The sequence below is a fragment of the Garra rufa genome, chromosome 1 (assembly GCF_049309525.1).
Source record: "Garra rufa chromosome 1, GarRuf1.0, whole genome shotgun sequence".
In the NCBI taxonomy this organism is placed as follows: Eukaryota; Metazoa; Chordata; class Actinopteri; order Cypriniformes; family Cyprinidae; genus Garra; species Garra rufa.
This window is the reverse complement of record NC_133361.1, coordinates 46544115-46559522: the sequence shown is the minus strand read 5'-3', so window position 1 is coordinate 46559522 and position 15408 is coordinate 46544115. Positions and strand designations below refer to the sequence as shown.

The 15408-nt window shown below is 37.2% G+C and overlaps 1 protein-coding gene across 2 annotated transcripts in view; it reads right to left on the bottom strand.

Moving 5' to 3' along the window:
• Positions 1–1925: 1925 nt before the first annotated feature.
• The window catches only part of cacnb1 (calcium channel, voltage-dependent, beta 1 subunit), a 54799-nt gene continuing 41316 nt past the window's right edge, over positions 1926–15408 (bottom strand). For both annotated transcript variants that reach the window (XM_073841589.1, XM_073841598.1), the window contains exons 11-14: positions 11350–11501; positions 9321–9416; positions 8046–8231; positions 1926–5891 (exon numbers count right to left, since the gene is read on the bottom strand). In XM_073841589.1, coding sequence (XP_073697690.1) covers positions 5421–5891; positions 8046–8231; positions 9321–9416; positions 11350–11501 — 905 coding nt within the window. In that variant the 3' untranslated portion in view covers positions 1926–5420. The remainder of the gene's footprint in view (positions 5892–8045; positions 8232–9320; positions 9417–11349; positions 11502–15408) is intronic.

Below are 15408 nucleotides of genomic sequence, written 5' to 3'. Positions count from 1 at the left end.
AGACCGATCGACTTGAAAATTGGTATGCAGTGTCTTGGACCAAAGGGGCACAACTGTCTATGAGGACATTGGCGTATCTCAAAAAACATGGCCGCCATTGGCCAATGAAGTTTGAGGACCTATTTGACAAGGTTAACGGTGGTCGATCAGAAAGAAACTCGGTGGACATGTTCGACTCATGGCCCTAAAGGTCTGTAAGAATTTTAAAAGAAATCGGCCACTAGTTGGCGCTAACGAGTTTTTTGGCTCTGTAATCGAGTGGCGTTTCACACATCCACACAATATGGATATCATTTGATAGATCTCCTCATGCCGAGAAACTTTGCCTCAAGAACCATTGCTGTCAATCAAATCGTTCATTAATTAGTCACAAATATGTTAAAAACCTACTTTTACGAACTAGTCCTAGTTTTTTCGCCCGATCTCGATCAAACCACTGCAGTAATATTCTCTGGACTCTCTAGATCAATAATTATAAAAAAAATATGGAATTTTGTCCTTTGGTTGGCTATAATGGGCTCATTTAGTAAAGGGGGTGTGACCACACATACTAAAAAGCTTATAGAACCTAAACAAAAACTTAAAACTTTACAAAAATTGGTGAAAACATGTACCAGATGACTCTTAAGAAGCATACAAAGTTTCATGAAGATCGGACCATAGGTGGCGCTATAACAGTTAAAAAGGTGTCCAAAATATGAAAATTCTATATTAAATGGCCTCAAATTGCTACAATAAAAAATGCTCATATATTCACTCAAACACTAGATCCTCATATGATGTCATTTTTTTCATGTTGGCCTGCACCCTAACAGCATAAAAGCCAAAAAAAGGTCTTAAATGCTCGAACCCCGCTCAATGCTGCTTGCAGCTTTAATTTAAAATGTTATTTATTCCTGTGATCAAAGCTACACTTTCAGCATCACTACTCCAGTCTTCAGTGTCACACGATCATTCAGAAATCATTCTAATATGCTGATTTAATGTTCAAGAAACATTTATTATTATTATTATCAATATATATATATATATATATATATATATATATATATATATATATATATATATATATATATTTCAGGATTCTTTGATGAATAGAAAGATCCAAAGATCAGCATTTATCTGAAATAAAAAGCTTTTGTAACTTTATACACTATACCATTCAAAACGTTCATTCTTTGGGAAAAAAATTATAGAAATCAATACTGTTATTTAGCAAGGATGCTTTAAATTGATCAAAAGTGATGATAAAGACTTTTATATGTTACAAAATGTTACAAAAGATTTCTATTTCAGATAAATGCTGTTCTTCTGAACTTTCTATTCATCAAAGAAACCTGAAAAAAATTATACTCGGTTGTTTTTAAGATAATGTTTTTTTGAGCAGCAAATCAGAATATTAGAATGATTTCTGAAGGATCATGTGACTGGAGTAATGATGGCTAAAAATTCAGCTTTGAAATCGCAGGAATAAATTACATTTTAAAATATATTCAAACAGAAAACAGTTATTTTAAATGGTAAAAATATTTCAAAACTTTCAAAAACATTAAAAATCTTACTGTTCAAAAACTTTTGACTGGTAATTTAATTGTTTGTGACAAAGCTGCTTATTTTCATACTTTTGATATATATATATATATATATATTTTCCTCCTTTTAATATTTTTAGTATATTTTATATTAATTTAATCAACCATTATTTATTTGGTGATTCCAGAAGTTATATTCTGCATATTCTTTAATATATTAAATTTCAGTTTACATCTTGATTTCAACTTGTTTTTTATTATATTAATATTTATAACTTTAAATCATTCTTGGACGTTCGCTGAGGCCCATGGTTGAGAATCACTGATACTTTGCATTCATTTTTGTAGGCGACTCAATGACGTGAAAACAGCAGTGGCACAGGAAACAGTTGATCCAGATTAAAATTTTTAATTAAAATATGAATTTATCCACAGAATTAAAAACAAAAAGTAAAATGGAGCTACAATCAGGCACCAAAGAATACGTTTGTTTTCCTTATATTTTGAAACAATTGCGATAATGCAACAATAACATTATTTAGTAAGCTATCTACTTGTATATTTAGCGAATTTCATCATGATGATCTTTTCAAACATAGGTGAGGGTAAAAAGAGGCTCAAAGACATTCACCAAGGCTCTGGTTACATAAAACAGTAAAGACTCCAGATTTTCTCCCATTTCATACGCACCCACACTCACACAAACATACAGTCCTGGCTTAGAAATTGGCCACAGAGATAACAACACAAAAAGCAGTAGCATTAGCATGAGTTTGGCAGTAGGATGTGTGTATGTTCGTCAGTGTTGAGTTTTAGCTTCTCAGCCTGTAAAGTGTCATGCAAGAAACACCTTGTTTAATCTTAAAATGGCTAGCAGTGCAAACATGTCGCTATGAAAACAAAGTAAGATGGCAGTGTAGACTACTATCACACACAACAACAACAACTATATGTGTTGCACTGAGTTAAGACAACCCACCATGTTTATGGTGGGAGTGGCCTGATGAGAGATTACGGCACTTGTGATTGGTTGGCTTGTGTGACTGACGTGCGAATAAGGCAGAGGATGTTTCCAATGGCAGTGGTACACTAGCGGCACAAATGCTAAAAGCCCTTAAGCAGGCACAGAAGACGGGACAGAGCCGGTTACAACCAACACAAAGCTATTTGTGTTCGACTTTAGCAGTGGTCTCAAACATTTTGGGCTTTTAGTTCTCAAATTTAACCCTCTTAATTGTCTTATTTATATTTGCATATTCTTTTCAAACTGCTAGCAGATCTGGATTAACATGGTGTTAGCGCATTTTAGCCCTATTAAACTATAGCATGTGAGCACCACAGCACCCCTTTGTGGATTGGAGGAGTACACACAGCAGCGGTGGAGCTCGGTAAAGGTTTTTAGCAGGCTAAAATCTGGATAGACCTTTTGAGACGCAATAAATAAAATAAATAGAATAAAATACGAAACGAAAACACGCTCTGCAGTAGTGCAGTCTGGGAAAACGAATTGGTGGATCACTCCCAAGACTACAGTGTATCAGAAAGACCCTGTTTAAGACTACAGAGGATGCACACGCGCACACACACACGCACCCGACCACCGAACCATACGGACGCACACATACGTTTGCAAGATTTTGGTTATACATTCTGAATCGTGTTTAATGCTCAGCAAGAACAGTTACTAACCTTATAATGATTAGGAGTCATGCAGTACTATACAAAAGTAAAATAGAAATGAAGAAAGGTTCTCCTGCTTATTCTCCTCAAAAACAGATTTAAAATAAATTAGGGTGACCATACGTCCTTATTTTCCCAGACATGTTCTGGCTAACATTTCTAAAGTCAGAGCCAGTCTGCAGATTTGAGTTGATGGATTTCTTAATTTTTTGGCTTCAGACTATCATTCCAGCCAGTCAGAGGATATCAAAAATATTTGATATTTAAAAAAAAGTGACTGCAGGCAACATTGGGCCTCATTCATGAAACACAAACAGAATTTTTGTTTAGATCATTCTACCAATTGGAACAATGTTAGCTGGTACAAAAGAAGTCTACACCTGCTCCCTACCATCTGTAAATAGTGCATAAAATGTTGATGACACTACATTTTGATGCACTACCATAATAATAATAATAATAATAGTTCACCTGTTTGTTTGCCCAGTCTTTTTTTTCTGTAACTGTACAACTTTGGGTAAAACACAGCACTTGTCAGTTGGTGCATTTTCAATACAGATTTGCTTTATAAATGTTGAATAAAAACTGTTACAAAATGACAGTGTTTCCCATGTTATGAGACTAAAAGGTAATTTTTTCCTCACGATAAGTCATGGTGATGGATGTTGGTATGTTTATGTTATATCGCAGCCACCACACTAACCATTCATTTTAATCGTAGGAGACGTAGGTATCTATCTTTACAGAAGCAAGAGACGCTTCTGAAATGTGCTATGTCACGCCTGGCAGCGTTGGGAAAAGTTACTTGTAAAAGTAATGCATTACAATATTTGCTTGTTAAGTTTGACGTCATGCGTCACCTCTTCCGTTTCTCAGATGACAGGAGAAAACAAAAATGGTGCTAATTATACAATCATAATGTGATATAATACTACAAAATATATATATATATAAACCTACCATTTAACTCCATACCAAAATCCCAGATCCCAGATAATTGTGTTACTTAGTTACTTTTTATGGAAAGTAATGCGTTACGTTACTTTTGCTGTATTTTCTGGGCTGAGCTCTCTTGCTTGTTTTTAATATAAAGAAGTTCTATTTTTGGCATTTCAACAAAAGTGAAATTAATTAAATTAATTTATTCCAACAAAAAAAGAAATAAAACAAATGTCATGTTTTTATGTTTTATGTTCTGGCATTATTTACATTATTTAAAAAAAGGAACTCTTCTTGTAAATTAAAAAGTAATGCGTTACGTTACTAGTTACTTGGAAAAAGTAATCTGATTACGCAATTTGCGTTACTTGTAATGCGTTACCCCCAACACCTGAAAAATGTGAAAATGCCATTTCCATTGCAGCTTTGTGAAATATTCCTTTTTCGAACTGCTTGAAAAACCACGTCATGCGAGTGTAAAAACTATGGGAGTCTTTGCGAAATTGACGTGTTTCCATTAGGCATATTTTCAATTCGCAATTTCAATTTGCGTAGTTTGAAGGGTAATGGAAACGCAGCTGCCGTAAACACGACGGCACGAGTTTTGCATCATGGCATATTTTTTTCCGGACAGAATGTTAAAAAGAGCGTGACACACACGTCTCCCGGAAATCCTGTATAATTCAATCAATCTGATGATGACTTCGAAACTCCTGAAGTGTGTCCACTTTTTGTGTGCCATATGCATCAGACATTCAGCCAACGGTCTGTGGGCGTGACATCTGAGGCAGAGACTATGAAGCATTTGGTAACGTCTGTTTTACGTGCAAATTACTATCAATTTAGTCATATAAGTTTCATAAATGAGGCCCAATGTGCGTGCTTCTGAGTTTGTTGTGATTGGAACGACTTGATAGTTTGGTAGATTCAATATATGATGCCCAGCTTTTCCTCAGTGACTATTTACAAAGTCAGCAAGTGTATGATGCTTATTTTTGCTTAGAGATTTTTAACAGTGTACTCGAGCCTTTAGAAATCCTAGCCAAGAAGAAAGCCTGTCTAAAAACAAGAGGACATACGGTCACCCTAAACTGAATATGCAATGACTGAGAGCTTTTGTCAGCGTAATGCGAATGTCGTGAGTGTTAGCTGTACAGCGTTTGTCAATGATTGTGTGTTTCTCTGGGTTGTAAACAGATCCAACTATAGAGATTCTATTCAGTGTCGTTTCTAAACAACTCCTCACCCCTCATCTCAGGTAAACCTGCTCTAGCGAATGTACACATCTCTGCTCCAATCCTCCTGGTTGTGATTACGGCCTGTCGTCGCCCCGCCGCCTTCCGCATCTTGAGAGTAGCGCTCCCTCAGCTTGCCTCGTCCACGCTGGTGCTGATTGGCTGGTGGTGGGACAACGTTGAGGTTCTCCTGGTCAGGCTCCGCCCCCTCGTCCTCCCACGAGGCCTGGCGAGGTGCGTGGTGGGCGGGGTTTAGGCGGTACGAGCGGCACGGGTCCGGCTCCTCGTACGGGTCGGTCTCCATGTCGTCGGTGTAGGCGGAATCGCGGCTGCCCTGGGTCTCGGAATCGAACGTGTCCTGCCGCGACAGACCTCGGCCGCCTGTTTGCAGCTGGCTGCGTGAAGAACGCAGCGGCTGCTTGCCACCCAGGTCGCTCTGGTAGTCTTGGAGACTGCCACGTTCAGGCCCTTCCCTCTTCTGTTCTCCATGCACCAGGAATGGCCCCTACAGCAATCCCCAAAACACACCACAACAGGCCAATGCACATGCACACACACAAAACAGAGCAAGCATGTTAATACAAAGGTTAGAGTTCAAATTACATACATAAAATACATTCCTGGTTCATGCTATCATGGGAAAAGACCATTTTGGTAATGAGATGCCAGGGCTCATAGTATTCTTATTAGGGCTGTGCGATATTGAAGAAAAATGCGATATGCGATACGAGAATGCTTAAAGTGCCACATGCTCAGATGAAACAGTTTTACTCCGCTGTTACGGAGTCAGTTCTGTCAACTTCTATCTTGTGTCATATATATATGGTTATTTATATGTATGTATCAAGAGCTCCTGTAAAACCACAACAAATTCACTGTGTTTGTGCACACTTGGCGAATAAAGCTCAATACATGTTTTACTTTTTGTGAGAAGAAAGCACCCCTACAATAACTCTTTAAAGTGAACGGTAGTGGTTTACTTTAGCATTACATAAAAATGTAATTTTAACATCAGTGTAATCATTTTACCATCACTTTAGGAGCTGAATAATGAAAAGGAAAAAATAAAACACTGCTTAGTCTTTACTCTACGAATTCAATATGCACTGATTCTTATTTAAGCTACAAAAGTTATTTAGGCAAGAGCAGTGAGTGATTTTCTCTGTCATTTGCGATATTTTGATATATTGCACAGCCCTAATTCTTATGCTTTGCGTCGTTGCACAAAGCAATGACAATTGCTATGGAGAAGCTACAGAGTTAGTTATCTCTGATTTCTAAGTGCAATCTCTACATTTCATAAATGCAGTTTTAGTATGCAATAATTATCTTGCTTTACTTTAAAAATACCTTTTTGATTTTCAAAACATTAGAAAGTTAAATGTACCTCATAAACTGCAGACATAAACACACCATGCACGTAATGTAAAAAATAATCATAGCGCCCTCTAGTGGTCATATCAAAGACACCACACAATAAAATAAGCTCATTTCAACATATTTGGTGATGATTCAAAAACATAGGGCTAGATTAGATCAGGGCCAGTTGCATAAATTGCTTAGACTAGTCTTAAAAAGTTAGTCATCTAATTTGTTATAAAGACTAGTATTCACCTTTTAAAGTCAGTTACAAAAAGATAGATTTGAGTCAGAAAAGTAAGACTTATTACCTTTTGGCTAACTGCTAGTTGGTCAACCTATTTCTTATTATACAGTCTTAACATAGTGGCTATGTTTATGCAACTTGCCCCAGATTAGATCATCTAAAGTAGATCTGTCGTCTTCGGAGTTCATCTTATATTGCAACCCTCTTCTTTTTGCAACCAATATCTTTATCATATATTATGTTATTTAAAAATCAAATCTAATTATTTGAGGTGCCCTGTGTGACTATAAGAAGATAAACTGTGTTTTATTAAAAGAGCATCTCAAAGCTGCGTAACTTTGGTCTCCTAGACAACTGCGTAATGGTGAAGACTGAGCAGATGGATGCTCATTTTTTCTTGTTCAGATTGCAGTGAGATAGTTGTAAAAGCACGCATACTGGCACACAGGCACTAATCCATCCTCTGTCTCCCTCAATCCCTCACTTTCGCACTCGCTGTCTCTCGCTTCTGCACGCACACACATAAACACACTTTCATTTAACTTGGGTAAACAACATTGGCGATCATGCACATACACACGCTTCTGTTAGAATTTCGGCTCAGTGTTAATAGGATAATGGATATGAGTGCGTTTTTCAGAGCTGGTGCCATGGCAACCTGGAAGAGGGCAGCGATCTGAACTACGTTTCCCAGACGACAAGAGGCCACTGTATGTCAAATGAGGGGACACTGTGTGGACTTTTGATTATGTTGATCACGTATGGGAAATTTTGTTTGTATGTATGTGTGTGTGTTGCGTTATTTATATCGAGAGATCAGACAAAGGAGAGGAGCAGAGACAGATAATAGAATTACAGTCGGGTATTTCTATCTCTTGAGCAGCCATCGTTACTTTTCTGTGATTGGGAGATGGGTACGAGACCCTTTGATATCCCACTGTAATCCTGGCCCCGTCTTTAGACGGCGTGCTCTTCTTCCTGTTGGCCTTGCCCTATAGCGGGGGAGCCATCGAGGAGCTCCATGTTGCGACGCAGGGAAGTGAGCACCTGTACCTGCAGGTTGGAGACGGGTTCGGGCGAAGCTGCCAGGGCGGCTGTGGCCATGGTGCGATTGAGCAAAGGGTTGGGTGGGTTGCTGCTCGGAGGGTGTGTAGCCTTCCAGTAGGCCTCCAGGTATTCAGCCAGGTGTTCACATGCATCCTCCAGCTGATTCTCATCTAATATGATGTCAAAAAGCTCCTGAAATAAGAAAAGGACAGCATTTTAAAAAGAAAGCAAATGTGTAGTCAGGATGAGTTTACTCACCCCTATGTCACCCAAAATGTTTATGTCTTTCTTTCTTCAGTCGAAAAGAAATTAAGGTTTTTGAGGAAAACATTCCAGAATTTTTCTCCATATAGTGGACTTCAATGGGGATCAACAGGTTGAAGGTCCAAATTGCAGTTTTACTGCAGCTTCAAAGGGCTCTACATGATCCCAGCCAAGCAATAAGGGACTTATCTAGTCAAACGATCGGTCATTTAACAATTTATATACTTTTAACCACAAATGCTCATCTTACACTAGCTCTGCCATGTGCATGCACATCTTCATGCATCATGTAATCATGTTGGAAGAGTCACGCGTAGTTAGTTCTTCATCTGTGTACTTTGGTTTAGAAAGGTAGGGTAGGGCAAAAAACTCCTTCTCATTTTCTCCTCCAACTTGAAAATTGTCCAACATTGATGTTTTACCTTTGTTTGAAAGGACGTTTGACTTTCTTTGCATGTTCGCTTTGTAAACAATGGGTCGGTACTTCCAGCCACATCATGTTTGACCTTTCCAATGTGATTTGTGATGGTTTTTTCTAGAAAATGACAGATTGTTTCGCTAGATAAGACACTAATTCCTCAGCTGGGATCGTATAGAGCACTTTGAAACTGCATTAAAACTGCAATTTGGACCTTCAACTTATTGATCCCCATGGAAATCCACTACATGGAGAAAAATTCTCAAATGTTTTCCTCAAAATCCTCAATTCCTTTTCGACTGAAAAAAGAAAGACATGAACATCTTGGATGATATGGGGGTGAGTAAATTATCAGGAATTTTTTATTCTGGAAGAGAACTAATCCTTTAACGCTTTCTATGCTATTTATCTATGCTATCTTTGCATATGACCAGATATGACTGAATCTGTGAGCATCTAAATTTTTTAAATGTGTTTAAGAAACAAAGACTGAAGAAGGAAATGAAAAAGAAGGAAACTTTCCAACCACATTAAAACAAATTACACAAATCTAAAAGTGTACATAAAGTAAGTGTGCATACAGTAAGTCATTTACTCACAGGAGGACACTGTGCAAGTTTATCAGCTGCCACCATTTGGACATTGAGATGTTTGGCCTGAGATTTACCCCTGGACTTTATCAGCCTCTGCAACACCTGATAGCGAAGGGGACACAGAAATACGTTCAATTAACAATTACATTTCAATTAATACATCATGATGTACACTAGGGGTGGGCGATATGACCTAAAATTAATATCACGGTATTTTTCATCTTTTGAACAGTGCCGGTATAATATCACGGTATTATGTTCCTGGTCTTGATCAGAAGATCACAAATATTGTCTCTGTTCTAGAGCGACACTCTCAGAGCCATTGCTGTCTGAGAGTGCCACCTTTCAACTACCTTCTTCTGGCCATTGAAACGGTCCAACTCAGGCCCTTCAATGCTGATGAATAAGAGCCACTGAGATGTGGCTTCTCCAGTCAAGTCAATTTGTTAATTGAACTGAAACCCCTATGAGGTAGTGCTAGTAATAGTTCAGCAAGTAATAATGATCAGCAAGATTTCTGTCTTCATTTTTATAGTTTCGTCCATGAAAATGAGGCTCAGAGGTGCCATGAGTGCAATTAAATCTATAAATTCATGTTGAGATTAGTGTTTTTAAAATAAAATTTGGAATACACAAGTATTTAAGATTTCAATAACTGAAAGGATCTGCCAGCAGGTGGCGGCAAGACACTGAAATTATTTACTGAATCGTATTGTTCATTTGATTCGTTTGAACACATGGTTCATTCAAGTGACTCTCATTATGAATGGGAAATTGAATCATTTCACTAGATTAGTTTAAAACGCATGTTCACTTATAAAGGAAACACTACTGTGTTTTATTGGAGAACTGCGCATCTTCATTTAAACACAGCAGTGTGTCTTGTCCCAGAATAAATTTAGACGACGAAACAGACCAAAATCGGGCATAGTGTTATTCTCAGACAATGTAAGTCACTTGATAATAACGTCTTGTTTATTTAACGGCTGTATTAAATTAATATCTCATTTACGAACTCCCATAAAAATATTAAAAGCTGTTCCTCATCTTAGTTTGCGATATCACAAAGCTCTATTATAATCAATGACGCTCTCTGTACTGCGATCAATCTCTTACTTATACTATCTACACTTTGTTTATAGAAGGAATGAGGTATGAGATATGTCTCTGATACATTACTTTGCTGTGAACCTAGACACTTCGGCGTTTGGCTTTTCGGTGCATTTAGAACTTGCACAACAGGAACAAAGCAGCGATCGTATTTATCTCCGCCATGGTCAATCGCGCCATGTTGTTATTCGCGCGAGTGATGGGGAAACCTCCCGCGGATAAACTGAGTGAGTGACGCGATGCGCATGCTCGCTTGGCGTTTGGTGTAAACGCACTGACTGTATGTGCGCACGCAATTGACAAACAGTCGCAGGCAAATTAAACTTTAGTGCCTTATTATTTAGAATGAGCTATTGTTGATGTAAATGCAGCCGTTCAAGGCACATAATAGATTTATTACGGTATTGACGGTATTAGAAAATCCATATCGTGGCGCAATGTCACACCGGTGATAACTATGATACCGGTGTACCGCCCACCCCTAATGTACACACTGAAATCTTTAAACAAAAAAAGCAAATGTATTGAAAACAAACCAATCTGAGCTGTCAAACACTACTGTTTAAAAGTTTTGTGGTCAGTTTTTCTGAAAGAAATTTATAATTTTATTCAGCAAGGATGCTTTATTTATATTTAATTGATCAAAAGTGACAGTAAAGACATTATAGTGTAAAAAAAAAAAGAATATATCACAGGTTCCACAAAAGTAAAGTATCATGTGACACTAAAGACTGAAGCTGAAACTTTGCAATTAAAGGAATAAATTACATTTTAATATATTATATTATAATTATTTTAACTGTAATAATATTTCACAAAATTACTGTATACTGTATAGTGAGCTTAAATATTTTCTAAAACATTGCAAAAATCTAGCCGACCACAAATGTTTAAATGGTAATGTGTACATTTAGCTAAAATATACCTTTGGAGAGGCAATCTTGATGTAGACTATGATAGGTGCCAGTGATGTCTTGGCCAACTGAGATGGATGGTTGATTGTGTCAGCATCCAGAGCCACTAACTGGAGCGTCCGGGCCAGCTCAAAGATTCTCTCGATTTCACTCTGTACCTCAGCTACCAGATAAAAAAAAAAAATGAATACAAATGTAATAATTTATAAATATATAAAATACGAAATGATTCATACCCCTGGCAAATTCTGACTTAAAGTTACTTTTATTCAACCAGCAAGGTTTTTTTTTTTTTTTTTTTACCAGAAATGACACAGGCTTCTCCCAAAAGATTTTAAGACAATGTACAAGAGGCATCATTGTGGAAACAAATATTTCTCAGCTTTTATTTACATTTGAACAAAAAGTAGCATGTCCAAAATTATTCATACCCCCTGTCACAGTCTATGGGAAAATCCAAAGTTCTATACCATTCCAAATAGTCCAAGCTGTTCTAAAGCATCCTAATTACCAACTGTGTTGGTTACTGCGACTGTGCATTGTGGCTGCTCACAAGTCAGGAAAGGGCTACAAGACCATATCTAAATGTTTTGAAGTTCTAGTGGCTACAGTGCAAAGTATTATTAAAAAATACTGGCATAAAAAAGGAGAAGCCTTCAACCCTAAGAACACCATCCCCACTAGGGGTGGCACGGTACATGAAAAACAACCGAACCGTTCGGTTCGCTTATCTCGGTTCGGTGCGTGTGTGCGTCGCACGGTTCAACGGTTCACCCCTGTGCCACCCCTAATCCCCACTGTCAAACATGGTGGTGGAAACCTAATGTTTTGGGGGTGTTTTTCAGCCGGTGGACCAGGGAACCTAGTCACAGTAAACAGCACCATGAAAAAGGAGCAACACATCTAAATTCTCAACAACAACATCAGACAGTCTGCAGAGAAACTTGACCTTGGGCACCAGTGGACATTTCAGCACCACAACGACCCAAAACACACAGCAAAAGTGGTGAAGAAATGGTTAGCAGACAAAAACATTAACGTTTTGCAGTGGCCCAGCCAGAATCCTGACTTAAATCCAATTTAAAATCTGTGGAGGGAGCTAAAGATCAGGGTGATGGCAAGGAGACTCTCCAACCTGAAAGAGCTGGAGCTCATCGCTAAAGATGAATGGGCAAAAATACCAGTGGAGACATGCAAAAAGCTGGTCAGCAATTATAGGAAGCGTTTGATTGCTGTACTAGCCAATAAAGGCTTTTCTATTAATTATTGAGAAGGGTATGAATAATTTTGGACATGCCACTTTTTGTTCAAATGTAAATAAAAGCTGAGAATTTTTTTTTCCACAATGATGCCTCTTGTACATCGTCTTATTATGTTTTGGGAGAAACCTGTGTCATTTCCGGTCAAAAAAACCCCTTGCTGGTTGAATAAAAGTAAATTTAAGTCAGAATTTGTCAGGGGTATGAATAATTTCGGGCTTGACTGTATACATTCATAACTACATCTAAGCACAGTGTTTGTCTATTGCACATGTTTGCTAAACCAAATTCATTATACACTGCAAAATCAATACTCTGAATTTGTAACTTGTCTTGTTTTCTAGTAAAAATACCAAAACGTACTATACAATAACTGAGAAACCACATTTTCCACTAGTACTTTCATTTAATTTAGGCATACATGTCATTAAATGCATTTTTATTTTTTTTGCAGTGTATAGCAGAGAACACCAAAAGCACACACAAACACACCTCAAATCGTAATAAACAAGATGAATATCAGGATAACTTACCTTAAATTTCATTTCATACTCAAACCTATATTAGTATATATCATGCATGTGGGGGTTATTATGGTCTGCTCGAATATATGCATGTGCTAGTTTAGTTCCATTTAACTTTAAGTAAATGGAACGCTGAACAGTATGACAGTAAGACTGGTAACATGCTATGTGCAGCTTTCTACGTTGATCCATGGAAGTCTGTAGAAAGCTGTAGTGTGTGTTTGCGTATGTGGGTGTGAAGTGCTATATGGGAAGTGGCATCACACTTCTTACAGTGAGTCAGAATCTATGCCTTCAGTTAATTTAAAGCAGACAGCCATTCTATTTTTCAGTCAAGCTACCATTTAAAAATATAATGGAATTAAGCTGAACTACTGAACTGTAGCTGTGAAGCTATTTAAGGGACATCTTTTAATCTAACACATTACACATTTTACTATAATAAAATCAGAACCATGTTTTCCCAAACAATACAATGAAGATCTCAGTTATTGTGACAGCATATTTAAAACATTTAAACATAAAAACACTCACCTAACGTACTAAAGTACTAAAAACTACCCAACTACAAAACAGCTTTATTAATAGGACTGAATGAAAATATTGTGATAAACAGGAGTGTTTAACTGGTCCCTAAGCGTGTACACCATGAGAGGAACACCTGGATTCCTCAGAGAGTACAGCGCAATCTGAACAAACACTCTGCGCACACACTGCACATATAATGCAAATATACTGTTGTCTAAATGTTATCCAGAATCCATAATTTAATTTACATATACACTAATGTTTTTTTAATTTAGTCCTGTATGTTTACCAAATGCATTTATTTGATTAAAATACAGTAAAACAGTAATACTGTGAAATATTATAATATAACTGTTTTCTACTGTAATATAGTTTAAAATGTAATTTATTTCTGTGATGGCAAAGCTGAATTTTCAGCATCATCACTGCAGTCTTTAGTGTCACATGACCTTTCAGAAATCATTATAATATGCTGATTTGCTGCTCAAGAATTTTTTTAAACAGTATCAATATTGTTGATTTAATATTGAATATTTTTGTGAAAACCTTTTTGCGTGTGTGCAATATAACATAAAAAACAAACAAACAAAAAACACACCACTACTCTACATCGCCATGTGTTGGCAACAATAGCTTGTTATTGGAAAAGCTGCACTGTTTTCCAAACAGCTGAGCTACTGAAAAATGCTAAATTAGTAGTCTTTTTTTTTTTTAGTTAATAACACCACAACTGTGTCAGCAAGTTAAGACTCCAAACCCAAGGTAGAGGGTTAAGTACAGAGACAGATGGATGGAGAGTTAAATGAATGGATTGGGACGTGAATGAATCGACAGATGGATGGCTGGAAAGGGGAAAAGGGTGGGATGATAGGATACGTACCCAGTACGTCTGAGGTGAAGAGAAAGAGAGAGGGAAGAAATGTGTGGTGGGAAGGAGTGGCAGGAGAGAGCAAGATGAAAAAGAGAAAAAAGGCAAATCAGAAATGACGTAACAGAGCAAGAGGAGGAAACACTAAGAAAAATGTTCAGGAAACAGAGGTGTACACTAGTGAAAACTGACAGGGCTTGACAAACATTTTGTTTTTACCCATCTAAAACTAGTCTAACGGCCTATTGACACAGAGAGCGCATATTTAGCAAAAAAAAAGTGAAATTGTCTTTGCCGACTTATTCTATGACTGATTGTAAACACTTAAAAGTGAAAATTACCCTATGATTCAAGCAATTCTATGTGTATATGACTTTCTTCTTTCAGACATATACAATCAGAGTTATATTAAACAATGTCCTGGCTCTTCCAAGCTTTGTAATAGCAGTGAATGGCTGTTGACATTTTCAAGTCTAATAAAGTGCATCTATCCATCATAAAAAGTACTCCACATGGCTCCGGGGGGTTAATAAAGGCCTTCTGAAAATAATCAATCAAATATCCTTATTTAAAACTTTATAAACCGTAATCTCTAGCTTGGAAGAGCTAGGACATTTTTTAATATAACTCCAATTGTATTTGTCTCAAAGAAGTAAGTCATATACACCTAGGATGGCTTGAGGGTGAATAAATCATGGGGTAATTTTCATTTTTGGGTGAACTATCCCTTTAAGTCACTTTCTTCTTTTCTCTATACCAGCTATAAAATCTGAATGAGTTTGCATTTCATTCATCTCAACAAACAGGCTATTTATTTTGCTCCCTATATGAATATTTTTGTATTTTGAAATTTGCTTTGTTCCTGACTGCCTGGGCTAACATGGATCCAAA